General features: G+C 36.8%; 2 protein-coding genes and 1 long non-coding RNA gene across 3 annotated transcripts; all 3 read right to left on the bottom strand.

Moving 5' to 3' along the window:
* Nucleotides 1–9,781: 9,781 nt before the first annotated feature.
* LOC114525673 (mitogen-activated protein kinase kinase kinase 2-like) lies at nucleotides 9,782–21,282 on the bottom strand. Its single transcript, XM_028547078.1, has 19 exons — nucleotides 20,770–21,282; nucleotides 19,455–19,555; nucleotides 18,954–18,994; nucleotides 18,570–18,864; nucleotides 18,382–18,395; nucleotides 18,087–18,285; nucleotides 17,675–17,719; nucleotides 17,326–17,367; nucleotides 17,127–17,200; nucleotides 16,741–16,832; nucleotides 16,256–16,342; nucleotides 15,909–16,040; nucleotides 12,473–12,621; nucleotides 12,107–12,232; nucleotides 11,889–12,018; nucleotides 11,695–11,765; nucleotides 11,443–11,546; nucleotides 11,079–11,243; nucleotides 9,782–10,718 (listed from the first exon to the last, which is right to left on the bottom strand). Exons 1-19 carry the CDS (start codon nucleotides 20,771–20,773, stop codon nucleotides 10,646–10,648), a joined length of 1,944 nt encoding a protein of 647 aa, XP_028402879.1. The 5' UTR covers nucleotides 20,774–21,282; the 3' UTR covers nucleotides 9,782–10,645.
* Nucleotides 21,283–22,581: 1,299 nt separating this feature from the next.
* LOC114525613 lies at nucleotides 22,582–23,830 on the bottom strand. The gene is made up of 5 exons (XM_028547002.1): nucleotides 23,649–23,830; nucleotides 23,454–23,527; nucleotides 23,056–23,256; nucleotides 22,869–22,943; nucleotides 22,582–22,786 (listed from the first exon to the last, which is right to left on the bottom strand). Exons 1-5 carry the CDS (start codon nucleotides 23,673–23,675, stop codon nucleotides 22,582–22,584), a joined length of 582 nt encoding a protein of 193 aa, XP_028402803.1. The 5' UTR covers nucleotides 23,676–23,830.
* Nucleotides 23,831–23,913: 83 nt separating this feature from the next.
* Nucleotides 23,914–25,834, bottom strand: LOC114525735. The gene is made up of 3 exons (XR_003687245.1): nucleotides 24,979–25,834; nucleotides 24,105–24,139; nucleotides 23,914–23,980 (listed from the first exon to the last, which is right to left on the bottom strand). It is a non-coding gene; the product is annotated as an uncharacterized LOC114525735 (long non-coding RNA).
* Between the last annotated feature and the right edge of the window lie 440 nt (nucleotides 25,835–26,274).

Consider the following 26,274-nt stretch of genomic DNA (forward strand, 5'->3'; position numbering starts at 1 on the left):
GATTTCTTTATCCTCTAGCTATTAGACATATAAAACACAGATTCTAAACTAAGGCTGTATGTACACCGATTCATTAGGTACTAAAGGCGACCTGAAAGTTCATAAATGGTCATTTTCTGTTCAATTTAAGATATGCAGCAGCTGCTTTTCTCTTCCGGTTGCTCATGACTTTCCCTATCAATTGTAGGATTCCGCGCTTCACTCCTCTCATTTTGCCCACCAACTGCTTCCAATTGCTCTCCTAAGTACGTGTCCATCGAATTCCCCGTCTCAAGATGGCCTTCATACGCTTCGATCCACATAATACCTTTTATCAAAACCTGGTAGAGTGTATTTTCTGCTGTCCACAGGTCAGGCGAGAAATGACACAGTTTTGTAAAGCCATCTTTTGTAAGCCCGAGCGTATGAAATCGTTTGTCCAGTAATGGCATCTTTGAGTTGTTTCTAGTGAGCAAATTTGCGGGATTTACAATTGCCATATGTGGACAGGAATTGGGAAAATCTTCGTGTAAATACAAGCGGAGTTTGTATGGCTTGTCGTAGCTGCTCTTTATATCAAGTTCCACCCTTGCTTCAGATGGCTCAGTTGGTCTGATCCATTTGACCTTGTCGGCGAACCATCGTTGCAAAATATCCCTCTCGATAGCCAAGCGGTTTCGCTGTACTTCAGACCAACTAGTCGACATTTGAGAAAAGTTTAGTGCCTCGATTCTCGGTTTGATTCTGTGAAAGCTTCAACACAATCACGAATATATACAATGCAAGTACACGGCTTTCAGTTTGTAGACGCTTGGCATCTACATTCGTATTATCTCTCTGGTATTTTGCAAGCTTCATGGAATGCCTTAATAAATTACGAATCGTAATCAATCGAAACAAAAAACCAAGACGTGTGCGTGGACAATCGGCTGTTCCAGAAATCAGTCGATTGTACGCGAGAATTTCGTAGGAATTTCTTTGTAATTCTCTGTAATAAATATTAGGAATTACTTCCAGTAACAAAAGCCGGAAGTACAAGCAGGAACTGTTTATTAAAACGAATTTATGAAAATATGTACATATAGCAGGAAAGTGAACTGAGCACACTGGACAACTCAAGTATTCCACTTTGTATGAGATTGGTTTTCTCAATAAAAATAAATAAACGAAGAAGTGAAGTTGATTTTTTGCAATGTTTACTGAGAACATTGTTCGTATGTTGACATATTTATTCCAGGAAAACCGAAGAAAACAAAACCAAAAGAACGCACGATAAATTCCTTGCGCAACAGGTAGAAATATCTGAACCTCAACACAAGTCAATAGTTACTCTTTTGAACTCTTTCATAATATAAAATGTGTTTAGATCGCTAACTAACAAGCGGTTTTCGTTACACCTCAAAGCATGGAAGCGAGCAATGAACTAGTAATAAGATATATCATATCAGCAGTATGATAAATTGTGAAAGTAATTCACAACAATTAAATTAACCATTCATAACCAAAGCATTACAGCCAAAAGCTATATACATATACCATCGCAGAAACAACTCTTCATTACTACAATCCCACAACATCATAATCTAATTCATTTAGAGAGACCAAGTTCATTGTGGCTTTCAAAGATGTTGAAAGCAGTTTTACCAAATGAAACTTACATAAGTTAGTATAACTTCGTGATGTGACTTAAGCTTTACTATCGTTAGAATTCTATATCAAATATGTCCCGAAGGATATCTGAAGTATATCTTCTACAATTAATCTATTGAAAAAACCATATGATGTCAAAAACCATAAATTATCTAATTCAAAATTTCACGACAAAACACAATTGCCGTTTGAGTTTCCTCCTCTACCTTGGGCTTTCAAAAACACATCCATTCGTTTTCCTGTATCTAAATGACCTTCATAAGCCTCGATCCATAACCGACCTTTCATAAAAACTTGATACAGAGTATTCTCATTCGTCCATTGGCACGGGATAAAATGGCAGAGCAATAGGTAACCATCTTTCAATCCAATAGTGTGATATTCATGGCTGACATTTGGCAATGGAGAACCATTTTTTAGATTTAAACTTCCTGGAGATACCATGACCATTTCAGGACAAGAATTAGGAAAATCGGAGGAGATGTAAGATCGGAGCGTATACTGTCGACCCGAATTGCTAACCATTCTTATTTCTACGTAGGCGTCATCTTCATCTGGAGTATGCCAGTTTACTCGACCAGGGAAATACTTATCAAGCAAATTCTTCTCCAGTATTATACGGCTCTGCTGCGCGGGCGAGAAAGACATCTTGAGTGGAAAGAACTGAACAAATGAAGTTTGTAAATTGCACGAGTTATGCTCACGTTGCCTTTGCCAACGCTGGTAATTTATACATTTCCAATTAGTTCCAGGAATTGTTCATTGCCACTCTTCTCTTCCTGGAACAAGCTACCTAATCTGAGCTGCGTGGGCATTGCTATTTTTATTATTTTCCGATTCATCTTTGTGATATAAGTCGTATTTCATTTGAAATATGAGGAAACAATCAGTATGGGATATATTTGGAATATATTTGCATGATAGCTATATCCGTATAGAGCTTCTCTGGTTGTCAAGAGTCGGTTCCGGGAATAATTTCGTTGCCACATCAGTAGTTTCAGTTAATCCCTCTCCAGGAAAAACGATAGCGTATTTTACACTGTTTATAAGGCAAGGATCAAATTTCTCGTCCATATTAAAAACAGCAAAACATCTTTGGTAAAATAACAATTCTGTACGTGACTATTTAGCTCCCATTGCGACTTCAACGCTTGTTTTTGACTCCGTGTTAAGCGATTTGAAGTATTTTTGAACTGTTCCGCTCAATAACAAGACGAACAATGTAGAGTTCTTGTCGTGTCATTGACAGTCATGTAAGATATTTCGTGCGCTAATTTATAGACTAATTGTAACTATATTTGTCACAATCAAAATCGCGAGCTTGCAAAACCCAAGGATTTAGGGCGTGGGTGATTGTATTTCAAGTTTGAAAAGGCAACATTCAACATTGAAAAGGCAACCACACCCGCCAGATGCTTCATTCGTCAGTTTGACGGAAGCGGCACAAACCTCGACGATAAAACCCTCGGCAGGCTCGGCTTTATGCACTACCATCAGCGCAGTGTTCCCACTTGGAACACTGCATAATTTAGGCTTCTTTAATCAGATATTTATATCCGTTAGATTGCTAATATATAAACTCGAATCGTTTGTCTTGCAGTGGAATTACTACCATTTGAATTACTCTGGCAGCTAAAATAATAATATCGAATGTTTCCAATGCACAAGCAATTCACGGCAATGCTAAAAGTGGTATAAATACACTAATCAAGTCGTTTGGATTCGTATTCCTGCTTTCATTGGGAAGAAAGCGAGGCAAATACGAAAACCATAAAAGCTACAAACATTTAAGCCAAATAATGACGATAGACTAACATACCGCCCACCAAATAGCAACGCAACAAACCATTTGTGACCCTGATTAACCATCCCAATCCTCTGTCAGGTGCTCTTTTTGCAAGCCTCTCCACGCGTGATCCATTTATATCCATAATGCTGATGTGAACATAAAAATGGTGAAACGACCCAACCACAAACTTCTCTAAAATGGAAAATAATAAAAACAATGTTATAATAACTTCCGTTCCCACAGTCGCTTGATTGTCATTCAGACTTTATTAGATCAGTGGAAATAGATAAGGTGTCAGATGCATGATGGGAATACTTTTCACGCGATTAACTTGTTTTGTAAGTATTCTCTCTCCTGAAGAAATCAAAGACAAAGAGACTGGGAACGAGGCAGTTATAATACCATAACTTTACCGTTAACGTTACAATGATAAATTATGGTATCGAAATTTTTCAACCATTTTAGAGAGTAACCATGTTAGCATGTCAACCATGTTAGACAAGGCCTAATGCTTGAAGTAGTGCCCATCTCATTAGACAAATTTGTTTGGATGGAGCGAGGAAAGGATTTTAGGGCTATATAGGTCTGTTCACACGATATTCACTTCTGATGGATGTTTTATAGTCTGTTGACTTGCAATGTATATGAGCAGCAAATCAACTAAAGCCAATGCAATACTGCTTTATCAATAATAGACGACATTCCATACATCAAAAGTCAATTGGAACGGAAAAAATTAGATCGTGTAAACAGACGTAATTGCAATGCCAAACTGGTATTCTCTCTCCTAGCGCGAACAAATTCAGCTAATGACAGAGTTTACTTACAACGTGAATGTGTTTGAATATTGTCTGTTTAGGCCACGTGGCCTAATTGGAGATTCCCTGGTAACACGCGTGATGCCAAAATATTAAACACAAGAGGCGGGGCTATGCAATGATTCTAAATCGAGACTTAATTTCTTAAATTTTGAATCATCCATCAGTGCAGCATGGACGTTTTTCTTCGCTGGGAGCAGAAGGAGTGGTGGAAAGATTCCATAAATATTATAAAAAAAGGGAAGATTAATTAAGCATGTTTACACAAAAGGTTAAGCTCAATGTCTGAGCTGTTTGAGCAAGCATCATTACTGTTGTGCATTCGAATATTAAGACTTTGAAACTGCAAATTACAAATCACTGATCCTTTCCAGAATATCAGTTTCAAAACCGGTTACAGTTAGGACTGTTTCACATCATTCAGGTTTTGAGATTTCACTAAATCGATCAGGGCCGATAATAACATGTCGATCAATGTTTCCTTTATTGCGGATACACCAGAAGTTGAGCGGCTCATAAAGGCACCAAATATCGAAAATGAATCCCGCCTATTACAACTCTAAGCATACGCCAGCTTTGTTCTAAATGAGACTCACAGAAGCTGTTCAAAAAGGAGACATGTGGCTTAAAACTAGTTAAAACAAATAATGAGTTTACAAACAAAGAAGTTACTCGCGATCTCTTTACTGCGTTTGATACACGATTATACTTCGAGACAATGACGCCTCGTGTGGACTCATTAATTCTCATTCATTCAGATCCAGCCGCATTTGCATAACAATTACAAACGGTTCAAACAGTTTGGCACTCATAAAGGCAGTTTAAAGCGGCTTGTTGTGTTAGTCGTGGATGCGCAGTCACCGAAGTCTCTAGCCTGTGAACATATAGTACATACGCTTAAAATGGTTAACTTTTCGGTAGCCAGTTCAATTTGTTCCGAAGGAATTTCTAGACAAAATATAACTCCTAGTCGAAGCGTATGTAGGAATCTGTTTGGAACAGTGGACCACGATGAAATTCGCGAGGAAGTTAGAAAACAAAATATTGAAAGACTACGAGAGAAGAGATTAGAATATAACTTTGATTTTGAAAAAGGGAAACCGTTACGAGGACGTTACGTTTGGCAAAAGGTTTCTAAAGTCGCTAACACATCTGAGAATTGTAGCGTGAGAAACACAGCTGAAGAGGAAAAGGTTTCGGGAAGTACTGTTTCTGAGACAACGGAGATTTCAACAAAGAAATTGCCAACGAATCACCAAGGGGAAAATAAAATAACCGGTAAGTTATATACAAAATATTTTTATAAGCAAGGGCAGTACCAATAGTTTAAAAAATATCTCGGTATTTCATGGCCCCCCTATGAAAGAGAAGAGTACGTGCTTCGAGCAGAAAGCCAGATCATGCAGCTATTGGGAAATAATATAGCGGATTCATGAAACACTTCAACTATACCTATTTAAAACAGTTTCAAACGAATGGCTAAAGCTTTTTGCCTAAATGGAATTGCAGATAAAACTCATCCTAATATACGTAGGTTATAAGCGGATGTTTATACGCGGAGTAGATACAAAATGTAGAGCATTTATCAATTTAATCTTTGTCTGTTTGGCCTTTCTCATGGCCATGATCTTTCAAATTGATGTGTGTTTTTCAAGTAGACAAAATACTCAACTTCTTTGTTCTTATAGCAAAAAACTTACAGTACATTTTTCAATGAGCGGGTTTGTTGTATTGTCGAAGCAAAAGTTGACCGCTTTGGCGCTAATATAGGTTGGCGATGATCGTGTGATGAACGCACAGATATTATAGCGAGCCGCAAGTGATTAATGAAATTATTTTCAATATATTGTGTACATTTGGCCTATAGCACTTCCATTCAAAGAAGTCAAGTTCATATTTCTTGCTTCTCTATAAAAGTGTGAACAGGTTTTCAAGCGGTAAAACGTAAAATGTACCAGACTGACAACGTACGGATTTGAAATATTGCTAAGCGAGTTTCTTTATGAAGAACAGACTAACTGGCTAGTTCACATCTAATTGACATCACATCACATTTAATTTAGCACAGCAATCCTACAATATCATTGTTATATTACGAGTGCGTTTGTCGTATGCATATACTACAGCTTGCCATAGTATATAAAACATTGTAAATTCATTAATGCAATTTCTAAAAGGGCAAAAAGACAAAGACTGACTGTCATTCAGTGAACGCTACGACCGAAGGCCAATATCGAACCTAATCATTTGTTACCCACAGTATGACAGTTGCCGGGTTACGAAATTGCCCGACAGATTTAGGAGCTATTAAATATATTGACCACCTTCTTCACTGCACGAAATCATTAGAAATCTGGTGGGAACCAAATCTTCTTTGTATGCGGCCTTTAGTTATTCTAATATCTCATAATGAATTCCTGCAAAGACTCTCACAACTATTTTCAAGATATAAACGAGGTCTTTGACATAGTTTCCTAAATTCACTTGCGTACCATTGACGTAAAGGCTTCATACTAGTTATTAAACACTTTTTACCATTGAAAAACCAGCAATATTTGTTTGTATTCAGCGATAAATTAAGATTTCGGTAAACATGGAGGAGGTTCCATTGAAGTTTTAAATTAAACAAGGCGGGACTTCCGTGATTGCTGTCTATAGTGCCTGCGTACGTGTGGTGACACTCCACTGATGTAAATGATTCTCGGCTGGGATTTCGAATTACAGGAAATTAAAACGCTCTTTGGTGTAGTGGTCAGCTCGAATGTGTGGGAAAAACTGTGTGCATACGTTTAGATACATCAAAAGTCGATTACTCAATTACTCTGTGTGTAGAAAATAACAGTGGGATACTTTTTGAGACCTTTATTCTAAAAAAAAACACGAATAAAGACTCTTTCAAGCCGTTAAGCTAAGCTTTCCCTTGGCCATTTGGGGCAAAATATACCGGAATTCACTTTCACTGACAAATAACTTTGTTCAGTTGTTGGCTATTTGCATTGCTAGTAGCACTATAAAATTTTGAGTACGTTGCAAGAACCTAATATTGACAAACTTTTCTTCAAATTTCCCAGCCCAGTAAAAAGCAAAGACTGATATTCAGCACTAAAGCCACCAATACATTACAACTTTACCATTGAAAACAACGAAAATCTTTCTTTAATATTTCTAGACTACTTTCGCGCAAAGAAAAGAAAAAACGACGAGACGACAGCAGGAAAAGATTTTCCCAAAACCAGTAAAGTTCGACAAGTGTCCAAAGCTAGCATAAAGGATTATTGCAGTGTTTAAATACATCTAAATGTAATCTAAGGTAAGGTGGTCTCCGTTATCGTCAACAGCATTCTCTTGGATAGAATAATTTTTTTTGTCGCTGCAATTTGGTCACTTACACAGCATTGCAATCATTAAAATCATTACTCGTATCCAAATTCGTATGGCACGCCTTATTCGTACCAGAACGTCGCCAAGTACAGAAGAACAAGATTTAGCCAACAAATAAAATGATATTTGAGAGTAATTTCTACACGCTTGCATAGTAAGAAAGTCGTTTTCTCAAGTTTATAATTGTATCATTATCAAACAAGGTACAATTGTTCAAAAAAGGCCCCAGCCCCCAAAAACCTGGTATTCATGCATGGTAAAACAATTCAATATTTATGTCTGTATAGTATGCAAATATTTGAAGTAGAGCTCTACAAATTGACACCTGTTTGACATAGACATCTTTTGTGTGTCTCTCAGATATAACACTGGTTTCCAATAATATGAAGGACTCTCTTTGTAACATTTGTTTGTCATCTATTTAAATGCATACAGCAAAAAGGTTCTTATAATCAACTCTTAAAATAAGTTCTTCAAATGATTTGAATCCCAAATTAGTAATTTAGTCATGAAAGTTACATAATTTCACACACAAACTTGGTAGCACCACCTTAATTAGCCAATTATTTCATCGTGAGGTGACAAAGAAACAATTTAGAAAATTTAAAAGCAAAAAGAAACAATGCAGACCCACTCTGAGAAAAATCACAGGACGAAAAAAGAGCAGAATAAATACTAGATTCATAAGATGGTGGCAAAGAAAGCTCTTTGAGAACACAAAATAATATCCATGAAGGCTGTTCATAGTTGCATTGCTTTGTTATCACTTTTTCTAATGAAATTACAATCTTCTTATTAGGTGAAAGCAGATAGCAATGAAGTATGGAATATTGATTGCGTACAATACCAAAATCTCATTTTCAGATGAATTCTAATTAAGAATTACTACTGAAGTTTAATATTCTTAATGAATGTAATATATGTAATTTGCAACAGATTGTATTATAATATTGGTGCTTGTCTATAGGAGTGACCAGATTTATGGGATATCAAATTATGCAAAGTGAAAATATTTTACTGTTGAAGGGTTTAATATTAAATGAATGGCATGGAATGTTCTTGTTGCCTCAGGCATGTAATTCAACCAAACCATATTTATTTAATAGTATACTTGTAAATATGTTTAATAATCTATTATTTATCAAATTGTTACTGTTTAGATGTAAAGCTTTACTTTATCATAGATTATAAACAGCTATAACTGTAAAAAGATATGTACATATTTAAAACATAGTAAAATAAAGGTGTAAAATAACAACTGCGAGGTCTTTCTTATCGGATTTAATGTAGACAACCATAAACGTCAATGTACGATGGTCGAAGACCATCCGAGTAGAAACTTGTTTTATTAACGAACGACAAATTTCAAATTTTGATGTTTCACTGAAAACATCGAAGATGTTTCTCTTAAAACATCGAAGCTTCATTTTTTCAGGTTCCCCTTCTTTTAAACGAATTAGTTAAGCATTTAAAAGGTATTTTCTCCTCCGAAATATAGATAAAACTAGTCAAAACGTCGAAGGAACGTTTTAGAATAGCAAACGTTTAATATGCGATTTTTAGAACACATTTTTAACATCAAAAACTAGATATTTCTAAAACCAAATAACTTACCCTTCTTCGTCCAAGGCATTCACGATACTTTTAGTTGCAATATTTCAACGATTTTGCAATTCTAGGCCGCATTTCTGGGCGACAAAACAGAAAAAAAGTTCAAAACGTCGAAGGAACGTTTTAGAATAGCGAACGTTTAATATACGATTTTTAGGACACATTTTTAACATCAAAAACTAGATATTTCTAAACCAAATAACTTACCCTTCTTCGTCCAAGGCATTCACGATACTTTTAGTTGCAATATTTCAACGATTTTGCAATTCTAGGCCGCATTTCTGGGCGACAAAACAGAAAAAAAGCGATGCCCCAAACTTGAATGTTCTTTCCTCGTGGTCTGTAAGTTTCGCGGCGAGCGAGCGTGAGTCGGTGAGCTCTATATATAAATTTATATGTGGAGTGAACTCAATATATTTTTCTCAAGAAGAGTTCTTGGATGAAGCTAAGTTCTTGGATTCAGACCATATTTAGCCTCAAAATTTTAATTATTTTTTATGTCTGAGTTGTGTGTATAGTAAACGTTAATCTACGTTAGAGAAAACACCAAATCTCGAGAGATTTTATTATTTTAATTCGGTACAAAACTATTTCTTCTACAATCATTTTCTATTTTCTCTTTCAATCATGAATTCACAAAGCAATGATTCTCGTCATTACGACGCACATTTCCCAAGAAAAACAAATGAAAAGAGGAAACTTTGTGTCGTAATGCGGCATTTACATTGTTTTTAGTGAAAGCAAACGTCTTATGATGTACGTGAAGCTTTAGTATTATTGTAAGTTCGTTTAACGAAAGATTTTACCCAAGCAGTTTATGCTACAATTAGCATAGGAATATTTCATAGTAGAAAACTAATAATTTACGTTCTTCTGAATTCTGAAAAACACACTTAAAAACTTGGTTTTATGTCTCGGTCTTGTTTTTAAGAGTACTTATTTTCCTGGTTATGGAAAAACTTTGAGTTACCTACCTAACCAGACAAAGCACATTTGCTTGGATAAATTCGTTGAATGAATCAAAATAATTTACGATTATCTTAACTGAATCATTATGCGTTATGTACAAGACCTATCAGGGAATTTCTATTTACAAAAATATCAAAATATTCATATGTACATATTTTTTTGTCGTGTAACAAACAAGATGGTGCTACAGTGATCGTTTGCCCAGGATATTAAATTGAAATCCTGACCTTAGCTTTGTTAAAGCTCTTGACCAAACTTAATTCCAAACAGTTCTAGGAATTTTTATCGTAATCTAGGAATCTTAACAGAATCCAATCAAGAGAACTTGTTCAATAATAGCTAAAGGCAGACAATAATGATCAGACTGTAGCATCAGAGTTTATAGACACAATGCATATATATACTTATCGTGCCAAATTATTTAGCTTTGCTAAATTTCCAGGAAATATCACGTGGGTGGATAATCTTGGATAAATGTGTGTGAGAGCAGATCTACAGCTCTGGGTCTTGAATTAGGATCCCTAGAAATGAAATAATCTTTCATGGAATAATCGTTTAAGTATGATGTACAAGTACGTATTTATACGGCGCTAACTACGGCGATTTTGAAACACAACATAGCCATGGCACGCATCTACGAAATGGTTGACAGGAAAAGACTGGGACTACATAGTTTTCATACAAAATTACTTTTGAAATATTACAGTTTCAACCTCATGCCAAAAATAAAATTCTTATGTACCTAAACATAATCACAAAATTTCGACTAGTTTTATAAAGAATAATAACAAAAGATATAATCGATTAGATACTGCAGAATGCATTTCTATTTCGACAACCCGCCCCTGAGCGCTAGATCACCTGGAATCTGAAAAACTTACTTTATAAGGGTCCTTCTAATAAAGTCTCGAGCACCGCTCGACGTTTCTTCCATTAAGTCTGGTTCTGTTTCCTGAGTGGCGATCTTGAAAAGTGCTGCCATTGGTTCGAACTCAGCCCATGGTGGTTTTCCAGTCAACATTTCCACCACAGTGCACCCTATACTCCTAGAGATATAGTATTTTGATGTTTAGTTCTTGTTTGTTTCATAAGGAAAAAGAAATGACCAGTAGTTATCTAACTGAAAAAATAATTGTGACTCTTCTATATACAAGATTGCAATATTTGTGTTGCTCCATTGAGGAAAATTCTAACCAATTTGTCCTTAACTGATTATTCACTGTGTGACCCATCTATATTACTTACCATACATCCGCCTTTCTGCCATAACCTGCTCCATTGATCACTTCTGGCGCCATCCAGTAAGGTGTTCCATGAACAGATTTGAAGCCGGTCATACTGCTTATCGTCTACAAGGTAGAAAAATCGTTGAAACATTGTTATAGACTGTCGTGGTTTGTGTCTGAACTATACCTGATAAAGATATCTCAAACATGGTTCAGTCCTGGCAGTGTAGGTAGTATTCTACAGTAAAATATCGTGGTTTTCATTCCTTACCTGTAGTCGTTTCGAGGCCCCAAAGTCAGCTAGTTTTACATTTCCATTCGTATCTCTCAAAATATTCGCTCCTGAAACAGAGTTTGCATATACATATGTAGTCCAACGTCAAAACAAAACACTTTGGAAATTATATTCAAACGAAATCTATACTTTGGTCAGGCACACGAATTAGGAAGTCTTATGGTATTTACCTTTAATATCACGATGTATGATCGTGTATGAATGAAGATATGAAACACCTTCCAAGATTTGTCTTGCATACCGACAGGTAAGGCTCTCTGATAGCGGGCCGTGTGTCTTAATATGATCATAGATTGAACCCTAAAATCACAAGGTACCGTCGTGAGTCTTTGTTGATAACTGGGGTTGCATACTATCAACTTCATTATCACCTACAGTCCCCTCTTACCCCCGGCATGTACTCCATAAATATCCATATTCTCGTATCGCTCTGCTGAGTTCCGAAGTAAGAGACTATGGCCTCGTGATGAATGCTCTTCAGCAGCTCGATATCCACTTCAAGAGAATTTATTTCCTAAATGAACAAAATGACAGAAATGATAATTCAAACTTGTTGAGAATATGGCTTCTGGTTGGTCGATTTTTGTAGTCAGTTCAAGTGGATAGTAACCTAGTCAGTAGTGGCTCCGCCTCCCCACAATTCCGCCTCCACAAAAATCTCCACTGCAGGGGGGTGCATGCATTCACTTTGCATGAGGTTGTAAAATGACAGGTTAAACAATGATAAAATAAAAAGCAAAATAAAGCAATCAACCTTTTGTTGCGCTGAGGTTGTTATTCCTGTCTCGATCTGTTTCACAGCCAACTCTCGCCCATTCTCCGTATCATGACACAGAAAAACCTGACCAAACGCACCCGTTCCAAGGAGTTTACCCAACTTCCAATGTTTTGGCACATTTTGATCTAAGTACAGAAGAATGGTTTCGTATATTATCTACATAATCACCTTATTTATGTATACTACAGGAAAATATACAAATAATTTTTCAATATAGTTGTTTAATGATAAAAATCCCAGGCACCATTTAAACCCCAATTTCTCTCTGGTTTTCTTCGCATTCATACCTCGCATTCATACAATGCACTGACGATAACGGGACTACATTTGGATGATGCTTAAAACTATGCTGATATAAAACTAGGGATCCAAGGATAGTGCAAAGTTTTCATGCCCTGTTAATACCTAAGCAACCAGACGTTTGTCCCAACATAAACATTTTGACTGATGCTAGTAAAAATATAACTAGGGTACCCATAGGGTAGGGAGTGCTGCCTGTGAGTAAGCCGTAGTCGTCATGCAATGAAAACATTAAACTTTTAGAAGAACAGAAATCACAACCACCGTAAATTTTTTATGTTCAAGAAGAGATTGAAAATATAAAATATAGTACAAAGTGCTTAGCCTCAGCTTATTATCATTATTTAAGGAAAATGACAGAAACAATATTGTTCCAGAACAGAAATGTTCTACGAAACCTATCAATAATTTGTTTTTTATGCAACGGAGCCCCCAACAGAACTTAAATTTGTCAATTATGTTTTTAAATCGCTCGATATAGTTATTAAAACGTTATGAAAATGTCGTTTCTGTTAAGCGCAATTCTTCCGTGTCAATCATCTTTTGCTGTGACGGATACGACGAATCCAATGAGATACAAAAACACACATGAAATAAACTTTTGATGATCTAGTGAGTGTCTTAACAAGACACAAAAATGAGGCGCAAATACAGCACCAAAACAGAAGAGTCAGCAACTGATGACAGATGACTGACAAAAATGCAAAAATCAATGCATTCAATTACTGGTGCAACTGAGAACAAAGACTCGATTATATAACAAGAGTTGAAGCCTCGCCTTCGGACCAAAATATCAACCTGGAAAATAAAAATGAACAGTTAATAAACGCCGCGCGCTAAACAAACAAAACAGACGCAATTTTTAATGATACATTCAATGATCGCTCAAATAAATGCACTACCCCAGTATTTAAGTCATAATTCGGCATAAAAGGCTAAAAGCCTATAGTGAAGTATATCGTTTAACAATATGAATAAAATATCGAATAAATAGGAACTCGACAGTAAAAAAACTCACCAAAATACCTTATACCTCTAATACTTCGCAGTACTATAATATGTAGCCAAAACGTAGAATTACGTAAATTTCATCTTCTGTCTAAAATATCAACCTATGAAATATAAAAGAACAGTTAGATATGAATAAAACATTGAATAAATATGAACTTAATTACAAAAAACTCACCGAAATAGTTTTCCTTCTTCGAAAAAAATTCGCCAAAGTTTATGCAGCCAACACGTGGAATGGTATAACCTGACACCGAACTCCAACATGCAATGCGTCAAAAATTTTCACCGCAGGTGACAAGAGTATTATGTTTCGTTTATATTGAAAATCTACTGGCGCCCTAATACGCTAATACAATGTTCCAAAGCACGTTTCACCTTTATTCACAATATAAATTAACATACCATACACGTGGTATCACGCACCGCACCGCGCAAGGTGAAAATCGTAGCCCTCCCCAAAATACATGAAAGAATTTCACAAACGTGTAACAATAAGGTCGTCAAATTGCTGTATCACGCACCGCACCGCGCAAGGTAAAAATCGTAGCCCTCCCCAAAATACATGAAAGAATCTCACAAACGTGTAACAATAAGATCGTCAAATTGCTGTTCGCCTGCTAAAATACAAAAGAAATATCCTACATTGTGTTCAGGTGAATGTAAATTATTTCTCTCTCACGCTACATAACATATGCTCGCAGCGTGTCAACTATGGCCGGAACTTAAATTCAGCCACCCCCAAAATGAAATATGTTCCTCCATCCCTGCCACTGGTACCGTCATGCAATGCGCCAAAGACAAATTTTGATTTGCGCCCCCATTTCTAAATTAGGATCTGCTGCCTTGCTCGCTCGCTTCAGGCTCGCTCGCTGCGGCAGCAATGAACTAGGTTAAACATTAATCAAAAGGAAATTACTCAAAGTACTCAAATTACGTTAGCCGCGGATACTGTCACTATTAAATTATAGCTAATTTTAGTTGCCCATGTAAACCGGCCTAACCGGGCGCGATTTTCTCAGTGTAGTCTCTTTTCTTCGTCAAACAACTGTGACTACATTCACTACATTTATATGATGGCAACAATTTATCCGTCACTTCATAAGAATAGCCAAAATAGTTGCGTTGTAAACAATGTAAATAAACCGCGGTGCATATTATGTCTATGATGTGGATACTTCGACGCGTAAATCGATACAAAACAATATACTTATAATCAATACTGTATACCGCCAAAATGATTTGATTACTGCACGAATGTCCAATTACTGCACAATTTTGTATAGCATCATTTATGTACTGTATGCAGAATATCAGGTATCGACTTGCTATCGACATAATATACATTCGTGTAAGAGTCTATCAATACATAAACAACACAACGTCGTTTCTTCCTAACCTCCCAGCTCTATTTATGGAATAAACCTTCCAAATTATATTTGTGTTGAATTGAATGCTCGTAATTCATAACAAAAGTTGATAAAGTGCGTACATTCTCAAAGAATTGTTCGATTTTTACGCCCGGAATGTTTTGAAGCAATGCTCGTCGCTCCTCGTTTCTTTACATCGTGAATCATGTTCAAGTCTCGACTGCACATGCGCAGTTGCGACGTCTAAGAAAGAATCGGATGTTCCGGGGGGTAATACAGCGCAAATCCATTTAAAACAAAACCCAAACCGCGGAAAAGCAATGCTTCAAAATTTACAGTAACCGCCAAAATTCCTCAATATTTTGGTGAACTTTGCAAAAGGGATATACTGCATTAATAAATAAAGCAAGTCAAACTGATTTAAAAACCTTAAATTACAGATCATATACAAAAAGTTACTATACGCATAAATCAACCTACCCCCCGTATGACTGACTGACGACTGACGGACGCACTGAGGGAAAACTGACTGTTTGACTTACTGACTCGTCTGAATTTTCGCCACTCATCACAATACTGCAAAGTTTCTCAAACTTTGCACTAAAAACGCTAAGAATCACCCCAATGCTTTTATATCATACACACACATTATTGATATATAAATAAATATATATACATAATGCACATTTACGGTTCTCAAAGCGGTCGATCTCATCCAAATTTAAGGTACTTACATTGAGCGCCAGGTCTATCTTCAATATCTGGTACGAGACCACTGCTGCTGCTACTTGCACTGGTGATACCAGACGCCATAGCGCCAGAGGAAAATGGAAGAGGCTTTCGAATACGAGGGAATGTTTGATAACCTAAACAAAAGACAGTAGATCAGCAAGAGTAGTTGACGATTAGTGTTTGAGTCCCGGCTAGTCACGGGGACGTTATATATATGCCTTTTGCAGTCCGGAAGTGACGTTTGTCCTTCCGTTTATGGGGAATGAATGACATCATTTTGACAACCAATGGGTACTTACAGGTATGAAGGCACTGGAAATTGAACGATTAATAAACGTCAGTAACATACCGTCCGCAAAACCTGATTTGGACCAAGCAATCGTGTGATGTCTTCTTGGAAAAGTTCCAGCCTTGCTATCGTTTGAACCCAACGAATCTGTATCAGAAATGACAAAAAAATTTCAATTACGACTTCTAATTACTTGACATTAAATATGGTATAACAACTGCCTAAACTGTATAACACTTCTCGACGGGAGAATTCATGTTTTATATGGGGGCAAAACACGTGATAAAAATGGGCCAATAGAAAACAAAAATCAAAACAAATTGGAATACTGATAGTGCAAAGACTCAGGTGTATATATCAAATGAACATTGTGATGATGCTACTCTGAGTCACCAACCGGGCAAGCTGAAAAATCAGCTTCACCACAGTGGGAATCGAACCCGCGACCTTTGGTTTGCTAGTCCAATGCTTTGCAATGGAATACATTACGTTGCCAAAGAGACTCCTGATCATTTGTTGTGGTAAAATTGTTAAAGTAAATATACCTGTGAGGAAATCTATCTCATCGGAGAAGCTCGCAAACGGTTGATCGTATCCCTGTCGCGATCTTTTGAATGGTTTGCAGACGTCTCCATAACTAGAAGGAGATTAGTAACGTGAACATTTGTTGTACCGGAAATATGGAAAGATGTTCAACACGATAGTACATGCAGTGATGCATTAACGCAGGATATCACTAATAATTTCACCAATAAAATAAAATTCTGAATAGGCAAGACATCTTAAGAATGAAAATATTACTCAAAACAGTTGAAATCTATTTTTAATCATTCCATTTTCAAGATGTTCCATTCGGAATTTGCTGTTTACCAAACTGTTGCATGAATCTGACTAAATATAAAGAATTACGATTGTAATCCTCATTCCTTACCTTCCAAATGATTGCAAGGAAGAATTGGACTCGTTTAACGAGCCTCCTAAACTTGGACTGGATAAAATGTGACCCTGAAAAGATAAAACGACACATAATAAAAAGATCTGTCTATCTAGTGTTTGACTAGTGACTGGATGACATTATTCTACTGTAGTTATATCAGCAACAAGATAAACACGAGTGTTGCCAATTATACCTGATTCAATCCTTCCGTTAGTGGATCAAATATTCGACCATCCTACAAAAAAAATCGCCACGTTTATTATTTGGAACTATAAAAGCATTATTTTGAATTTTGATGGAAAACGGTTCGCTATTTCCACTGTTCGGGTTATGTTTTGTTTCCGTATGAATGTAAGCTGGCTTTGTTGAGTAAGAGAAACATCTTAACCTAGTTTTAGCCGGCGTGACAGGAATATAGAAATAGACGACGGTTAATCCAGCATATATATAAAAGATTAATTAATTGCAATTAATAATGGAGTTCCGGTGCCCTACTGATCAGGGTAAACAACAACGTCCTGACGATTAAATCTTTACTGTACCTGTACACCAACGCCGTCTCTTTCAGGAACGAATTCACCTTCACTCTAAAAACATTGAATATAAACATTGAATATTCAAACTTGCTACTCAAGAATGCGACTGAATTGATTCAGAAATGTCTTTCAATTCATCTTTTGAGCAGAACATGATACACCTATCTTTTACCCAGTGTATTTATTTTCAATATTGGACCTAAATTTAACCCATTTAACCATTAAATGTACATAATAGCATACACCTAAAGATGAAAATCGCTGTCAAAAATCGTCCGTATAGCGAAGAGAGGGCCTTACAGTTATTGTTCTGCTCATATTGTTCATGGTTTTCCATTCGTTTTCAACAATATTGTTTAGCATTTTCAACACTAAATCCATGTTTCCATTTACAATGCCTACCATTCACTATACTAACCTTGGTGAAAACAAAAGGGTGGTTCTCTCTGAAATCTGGATCAGGCACAAAACCAGGGGGTGGTGAATGCCTGACCTTGGAGCCTAATGAGATGCTTGAGGAATGTCTGTGATGACCAAAATTTGATGATATCAGAATGGGGGTATTAAGGGGATCATGAGCTACGTACGAGGAGGGAGGTAGGGTGTCAGAGTTGGACCTATATAAATAGAAATACAATAGCATAGTATATATTCCACAGTATTTAGACAGAAGTAATTCACTTGTGGATCAAAATATATAGTTTAAATCTTACCTTGGCAATCTTCGCTATATTGAAAAAGGAAAACACACATCAGATTATAAGCAATAAGTAAAATTAATGTTACTGCAAAACCATATACTTTAGAACAAACTCTATAAGATGAGCAAACAATACAAGCATATGTTTTATGCTCGTTAGATTAACTGTGGCTGCTCTCAAAAATTTAATTCCCAACTTACTCTGGAATTCCTCTCTCCCCAAAAACCATTGTTATTACTATGACTGTATTTGAACGATTTGTTGTTCTTCACCAGGCTCAAATTCCCTCCCGCCTCGTTAGAAAGATATATCCGCAGGCTGGTTAACTGTGGGCTGAAATCCAGCAAGGCAACAGCATTGTCCAAATCCATTTGTTTCTTTATCGGTATTGTGATGTCATTGTTGATATAACTCATGGTCAGGTCATGTCCGTAGGCATTTCTTATCCTCCTCTTGATATCGTCCAAGAGAACAGGACGAGACACAGGAATAATTCTAAAAAATATTGGACAGTTCAAACAATGCAATTTTGTGAAGCCAGGTTGATGCAAATATTCAAACTCAGCAATGGACAATTACCATACCTTTTCTCACCCTTGTACTCAAATTTTACCCTAATATCATTCTAAAAAAATATAGGTTGATAAGAATCACCAATACTGCATCAATCAACTTTCAGTGATTCAGACCAAAATATATATAATATAATGGATTCATGTGTCTTTGGTAAATTTGTTAAACTTCTCTCTAAACCTCATTATTTCACCAAAAAAGGGCCTCATAAAGTTTGTATGTTAAAAAGGGCCTCATAAAGTTTGTAGGTAAGAACGTATCAAGACTGCCACCTGCAATCTATTCTCCTGATGTTACTATGGATATTTAAATTATTAACAAAGTTTGCATTATATGTATTAGAGAATTCAGTTCCACCTGCTAAAATTTACACAATATTTAAATGGTACAACCAAGGCCAAATATGTAGCTGCATGGCTGCTTCTTAGCATAAATTTTAAAGACAAATGGGCCCATCAACCGCTCAAAATACACAAGACAATGTCATTACAAAACAGCTCCTTTTTACAAACCTGAGATGGATGTATTTTCTCATGGGCACCCACATTAATGGGTGACAAGACCATATGCTGGGTAAAAACTCCTGAGTAACCTTCATCAATAAAACAATTATCTAAAATAAAAAACAACACAAATTTTAGTTGATGTGTAGAGGTAGATGAAGAACATTTCTGGTCTTATTAATAAATTTCAGTATTAGTTTCATTAATGCTTGGCTGATTGCAGTAAATTTTTAAAAACAACTGTCAGGACCTTATAAAGTTTTTTGAAAAATTTTACAATGTTAAACTGAAGTTCTTCATCAAGATCATAAAACCAGCTATCACTTGTACAACTTAGCCTACATTCGGCAACCTCTGTTAGAAAGCACCAAAACTGTAAAGTTGGAGAAATACCTTTTACAGCAGTCAAACAAATCTTGGCCTCAGGCATTCAATAACTCACTATATAATTGTTTTGGTGGCAATTACAGACTAATTATAAATTGGTTAAGATAAAGGGTGCATTTTGAAATATCATTGCCACTAGAACTTGTTTCTTACAACACACAGAGCATCCAATCATCCTGTTAATTGTAACATGTCTAAACATATACTTTCTAATTAAATGTACCAGATAAGGTACACAAATTGACTGGATGTTTCAATTTCATCAAAACGGATCAATGCATATTTTTTGAACAGTTATAAGTAAACGGTTATAAAGAATTTTGTAAAACCATTCCCTACAATAGCTTTTGTAAGTCGGTGACGCAGTAAAACGTATTGAAATAAACAACACAGAAAAATCTATTCTAAATTGTTGTGATAGAACCGTGTCAACAAGCTGTCATAATTTTCGAAACAATAGCGCAAAATGTGTATTACATACATCGATAATACAAATTAGTGGCAAGTACTTTGTAACTCGAAAGGGTTTTTCCAAACAAGCACCCATATGCTTAGAAAGTACCAGCAAAATAAACGTGTAATCGAATATGCATACGAATAAGAAACGATCCTGCACAATATAGATAAAATCAGTTCTTGCTTTTGTAGACGACTATGGATGGCATTTTATAATTCCTATATCTTGTCGTGTGGCGTTCGTAAGCGGGTCTGTTTATCCGTATGAAGCGATGAATGAACTTAAAATAGCTTTTTAGTTTCACAAACAATAAAGAGAAGCTATACGGAGTGAGTGAGTAATCCCTCTGCTATTGTTTTCACAAACTTTGGTATGCGCTCATTGCGCTGGTCGAAAGAACATGCACACTATGCGGGGACCGGATTTTAAACATACAAAAAGAGTTCACCCACATGGAAGACGAAATAAAGAATGACTCACCCATTGTAGCAAATTAATTAATAATACTGAACATTCCGAATGCTGTAGCAATTGTCGAACACTTTCCAATGTTTGTATTGAAGTCGACGATTGTACAGAAAATGATAGTTCTTCGTCTTTGAAAGCTCTTTGTCGTTGAACAGTTGGCGAAATATAAAGCTTCCCTGCTAGAGCACACAGGCGCTTTAAACAAGCAATTTCACATTTTAGATTTGTTCCAAAACACAGAATATTGCAGCCATACTTCGACAGTAACCAAGCGCTGTTTACTTTTACATAAAATCGTCTGGGTTAAATTGCTACACGAAAGTAAATTCGATATCCTCAATGTTCACGGAATATGACACGATTTCAGATGGTTGTCATTCACGGCAACAGGAAGCTGTTGTTCTGGCGAAACTCTTCTTTACACTGCGGTTGAAACTCAGACAGAATCCGTTCGTCTGAAACCAAGTATTCTAGCAATATATGAAACAAACTCTTCTGATCAAAAGGCTGCTGCGTTTTACATTTCAATGCTCGATCTAACAGCAGGATATGACCATATATGGTATGTAGAGGCAACATGTATTTCCAATACACGCCCCCCTGATAAATGATTCACATTTGACCTCTGGCAATATACCGGTCCCTGGAGCGCGACACGCTTGATCTCAAAGGAAGTATCTGGACCAACCTCATACCCAGGGTCTTTACTCGTGGGGAGAAAATATTACAGTGTACGCCAGCTTTTGTTTCACGTCGGTTGTTCAATAACGGCAAAGATTAGATATATAAGTATATCTACACTTTGATACGGCAGTTATTCCACAAAAGACGCTTTTGTGGTGCACAAGACCGTAGACGAATTACAAACTTCATAATTGCCATGTCTGAGGGCAACATCGCCATCGGAAATGATTTTGAGCGAGATGGACATGTAGACGAAGCGCACGACGATGCGGTTGACGTCTCTGACGAATATGCAAAGCGACTACTTGAGGACACACCAGGTGACGAGGTCAATACTACCAATGACGAGATCCTTGCCTTCTTAAAAATGATGCATGTTAATATGCAGAACATAGATTCCCGTCTTGAGCAAGTTGAAAATATAAACGTGGCGAATTTGGCGCCAAAACATGGCTCTGACCATGGCAGTCGTAAACGGAAGGCGACCAAAAGCCTGAGTGTTTTGCTATGGGCGGCCGTTACCACCAAAAATGTTACACGTGTGAAATGAATGGACATAAACAGAAATCATTCATAACAAACACGAATGATTCAATGTGTTTAGAAATGCTTGAACATATTGTAGTAATATGACTGGACAAAACAAGAAATGACTCGTTCAAAGTTGAAACGATTCACTTCACTGTGTATTAATTCGGCTATTATTGAACTGATTCGTATGGACCAAGTGAAATGACTTGATGTATTTTGCAGTGACGCAACAAGTCGTATAAGAGTGACCCAGTAAGCTGTCAAATAATTCATGCTTTTTTACAGCCATCCGATGTGTTTTAAAATAGCTCAACTAAATTCGACACCATTCAACCAGATGAGACGCGATTCGATCTAATATGCGACAATGTAACTCAATGTGAAACGGCCCAGTTAAAGGCGGCGTCGTTCAGCTAGATGTGAACAGATTCAAAATCATGTGAAATCACTCAAATAAATGTGAAATCACTCAACAAGATGTGAAATGGCTTCACCAAAGGTGGAACGATTCGCGTCCAAGTGAAATGACACGGCATATTTTGATTTGACGTAACTTGTGCGTTCTTGACACGTCTTGTTGTAAGTTGATTCATCATGTTGTGAAGTGAATCAACAAGATGCTTCCATCTTGTTATTTATACTTCCTTGAAAGAAATTTTCCATGCCATCTTCGTAAATGTTTTCCCGCGTAACGAAAACATCTGTTGTTTCACCTTCAAGTTGCACCGTTGGGTCCATAACATCGAGGGGACGACCCCGCAGAAAGTGGCAAGAGAAGGTTCGCAGAACTTGGACAGGGTCATCATTTGCAGTTCTGCAATAATATTATAAAAAAATTCCGCTCATAAAAATATCGTTCATTGATGATTACAAGCAAGCTTTGCAATAATACGTACGTTGCTTTTAGTGTTGCGTCGATGGCGTTTCGTAGGTGTTCTTCGTATGGCAGAGCCATAGGATCTACTTCCACGCTAAGAACAGAATTAAAAATGTTTAAATATGAAAGAAATATATATTGGTTTTGATTGCATCGGTGTGGATATTGATTCCGTGTATCATTGAAATTTTCTATTTGGGTAATACCTGTTTTCAAGTTCAGCGCGATTGCTGTCCTCGATTTCCAACGTTTCATTTGGTTGAGGAACTGGTGCTAATGAATCCAGGTCACTGTCTCTCGCGTCAGTATTAGAGACTAATTGTGTCGGGGCGATCTGTTCGTTTAGCGGCAAAGAGGTTGTATTTGAAATTAACGTGTCATCATCCGTAACTTGAACGACGTCGTTTCTAAAGATAAATTCAAGAACAAATGAGATGGTGTACCACCTGTAGCCAAATACCGTATAAAGCATGATTTTTTAAAAATGAAGTTCCATTACTATTGCTTTAATTGAATTTCCAATGTTTTATTGTAAACAGTTCGTACACATAGAGTTGCAAACTATAGTCTTATTAGGTTTTAACATGCTATGAAGAATTGATACCTTTCACTGTTAATTCCATATCGGCTATTCTCGTCTCCCTCTTCAGTTTCATGCTCATTTGCAGAATGATAATGCTGTCGAAATTGTTAAATAGTTTGTTAAACAAAAACATGTTTGTCATTTTCCTTCGGCCGATGTAATTTGTCTTAGCATTTACAATGGGAGCGGTGGATTATCTGAAATATCTAAACTTACCTCGCAAGCTTGTAGATGCTCACTCATTTCACTAACTGAAACGCTTTCACCGCATGATAAGCATATTTCTTTTTCTTCATGAAAACGCACAGTTTCCGTCAAAGGAATACTTCTTTGAAGCGGTCGTATGTATATTCGGCCATTGCCAAAGCATCTCAGTTGCTCCGTACTGCATGAGCCATGCGAAACTACTTTCAACTTCTTTCTTTCCTTTTCCTGACTCACCAAAATTTGAAAGCCACCAGAAAAGCGCAACGGAGGATAAGCCCTATTATAGGATGCAGCATCTGCACAACCTGCATTAATGCATTTACTGTGTCCACATTATTACTCTAAAAAATAAAAAAAATCTTTAAAATAAAATTTTGGTGACACCATAATGTACAATTGTATAATTTTGAGAATATTCAAGCAATTAACATAATTTTAAATGAATATTGAATGTAATATTCCCACCATTGTTGCATACACTTTAAGGATTTTACCAACAGCTGAAACGTAACACAAAGTTGAAATTATTTCATTATCATCTGCTAGGGAGCCTAAACAGGGCCGGATTAACATCGCGCGAGTCCCGTGGCAGGTTTTTGGCGCGGGGCCCCCATCCCCTGGTATGAAAACTTTTAAATTCAAAGACACACAAATTTGGTAATTGTTTTTTGTTTTATCTGTTATTCATTTTTTTGGATGTAATTACGTCTTAGGAATTGTTTAATGCATTCTTGAGTGTAAAAGAAGTAAATCAGAAGTAACACTGTAGCTGCAACATGATACAGGAGACAATGGTCCGATACAGGACCAGGTCGGCAACACGTGTAAACAGGATCATATAACAGCGCAACAAGAGATTAAATACTAACGGGGATCTATATTTTCCTGGGTTAACTAAAGAGTGTAGGAGCCCTGAATGCGTTAGTCATGAAGACCCTAAATGCGCGAGTACCTTAAGTGCGCAAAGGATATAAAATGGGTGTGTTTTCGTTAAAACGAGCTCGGCACAGTAAAGCGCGATGCCCCCATAAGCGCGAGGCCCGCGGCATATTCCGCATCTGCCACATGGTTAACCCGGCTAGCCCTGTCAGCCTAAATACAATTATTTCAAATGTTACATGGAAAAATCAGTGACAATTCTTTAACGTATAACTTATATTTTTAAGCCATATTTTCCGGCCATATTTTCCCGAATAAACAATTCGCACTTTCTTTCTCCTGAAAGCGCAAACGCACACATGGCCCTTTGCCCTTTACCCGGCCGTTTTCTATAAATAATTTACTCTAAATAACAAGGAGATATTGTTCAAGAACAGAGTATAAATCTTTGAACACATACCTTTATACTGAGATCTTCCAGGGGAAAAATATTTGCCAACAAAATGCAAAAAAGCTTGGAAAATGTCGCGATACAAAATAACGGTGTGCGAACGTCGAAGTGTGAGTTGCGGAAAGGACTTTGAACGATATCTCATTTCAATAAACATGCGGCAAATTTCCATATTTTGATTTTATTTCCGTAAAATTTCTTTCAAGGAAGTATAAATAACAAGATGGAAGCATCTTGTTGATTCACTTCACAACATGATGAATCAACTTACAACAAGACGTGTCAAGAACGCACAAGTTACGTCAAATCAAAATATGCCGTGTCATTTCACTTGGACGCGAATCGTTCCACCTTTGGTGAAGCCATTTCACATCTTGTTGAGTGATTTCACATTTATTTGAGTGATTTCACATGATTTTGAATCTGTTCACATCTAGCTGAACGACGCCGCCTTTAACTGGGCCGTTTCACATTGAGTTACATTGTCGCATATTAGATCGAATCGCGTCTCATCTGGTTGAATGGTGTCGAATTTAGTTGAGCTATTTTAAAACACATCGGATGGCTGTAAAAAAGCATGAATTATTTGACAGCTTACTGGGTCACTCTTATACGACTTGTTGCGTCACTGCAAAATACATCAAGTCATTTCACTTGGTCCATACGAATCAGTTCAATAATAGCCGAATTAATACACAGTGAAGTGAATCGTTTCAACTTTGAACGAGTCATTTCTTGTTTTGTCCAGTCATATTACTACAATATGTTCAAGCATTTCTAAACACATTGAATCATTCGTGTTTGTTATGAATGATTTCTGTTTATGTCCATTCATTTCACACGTGTAACATTTTTGGTGGTAACGGCCGCCCATATTTTGCACCAGGAAACCATCGACTCAGATGATGAGGATGCGTTACTATCTAAAGTTTTAGCTGACACTGCTGACCCAGCAGAAAAAGCATCAAATACAAGCTCTAACGATCCCAAAAATTTGGGAGACGCTGATACGTTGTTGTCAGACCTTGCTCAAGAACTTACCGAACAGGAACCTACTTCTCCTGCGGTGAATGACGATTTAGCGGCAATGCTAAACAAGCGTTGGGCGGAGAAATTGTCCGACAAGAAACTAACCGGGAAACTTGATTCAATTCATCGCCCTGATAATTGCTCGGCTCTGGTGGTGCCTCGTGTAAATCCAGAAATTTGGTCAAACCTTCCCAAATTTGTTAAACGGAAGGACCTTCGTACTGCGAATATTCAGCGGAATTTGTCGAAAGCCGGCAGCTCCTTAATCTGTACCAC

Source organism: Dendronephthya gigantea, unplaced genomic scaffold, assembly GCF_004324835.1.
Source record: "Dendronephthya gigantea isolate DGI-Jeju-01 unplaced genomic scaffold, DenGig_1.0 000035F, whole genome shotgun sequence".
Taxonomy (NCBI): Eukaryota; Metazoa; Cnidaria; class Anthozoa; order Malacalcyonacea; family Nephtheidae; genus Dendronephthya; species Dendronephthya gigantea.

Coding starts and splice junctions, on each gene's coding strand:
- LOC114525673 (XM_028547078.1), bottom strand. Junction 18,995..19,454: donor AGAAAATACATCCATCTCAG/GTTTGTAAAAAG, acceptor ATATTTTTTTAG/AATGATATTAGGGTAAAATT. Junction 17,368..17,674: donor GAGACGGCGTTGGTGTACAG/GTACAGTAAAGA, acceptor TTTTTTTTGTAG/GATGGTCGAATATTTGATCC.
- LOC114525613 (XM_028547002.1), bottom strand. CDS start 23,675: ATGAGTGAGCATCTACAAGCTTGCGAG. Junction 23,528..23,648: donor AGCATCTACAAGCTTGCGAG/GTAAGTTTAGAT, acceptor CAATTTCGACAG/CATTATCATTCTGCAAATGA. Junction 22,944..23,055: donor CGCGCTGAACTTGAAAACAG/GTATTACCCAAA, acceptor TTCTGTTCTTAG/CGTGGAAGTAGATCCTATGG.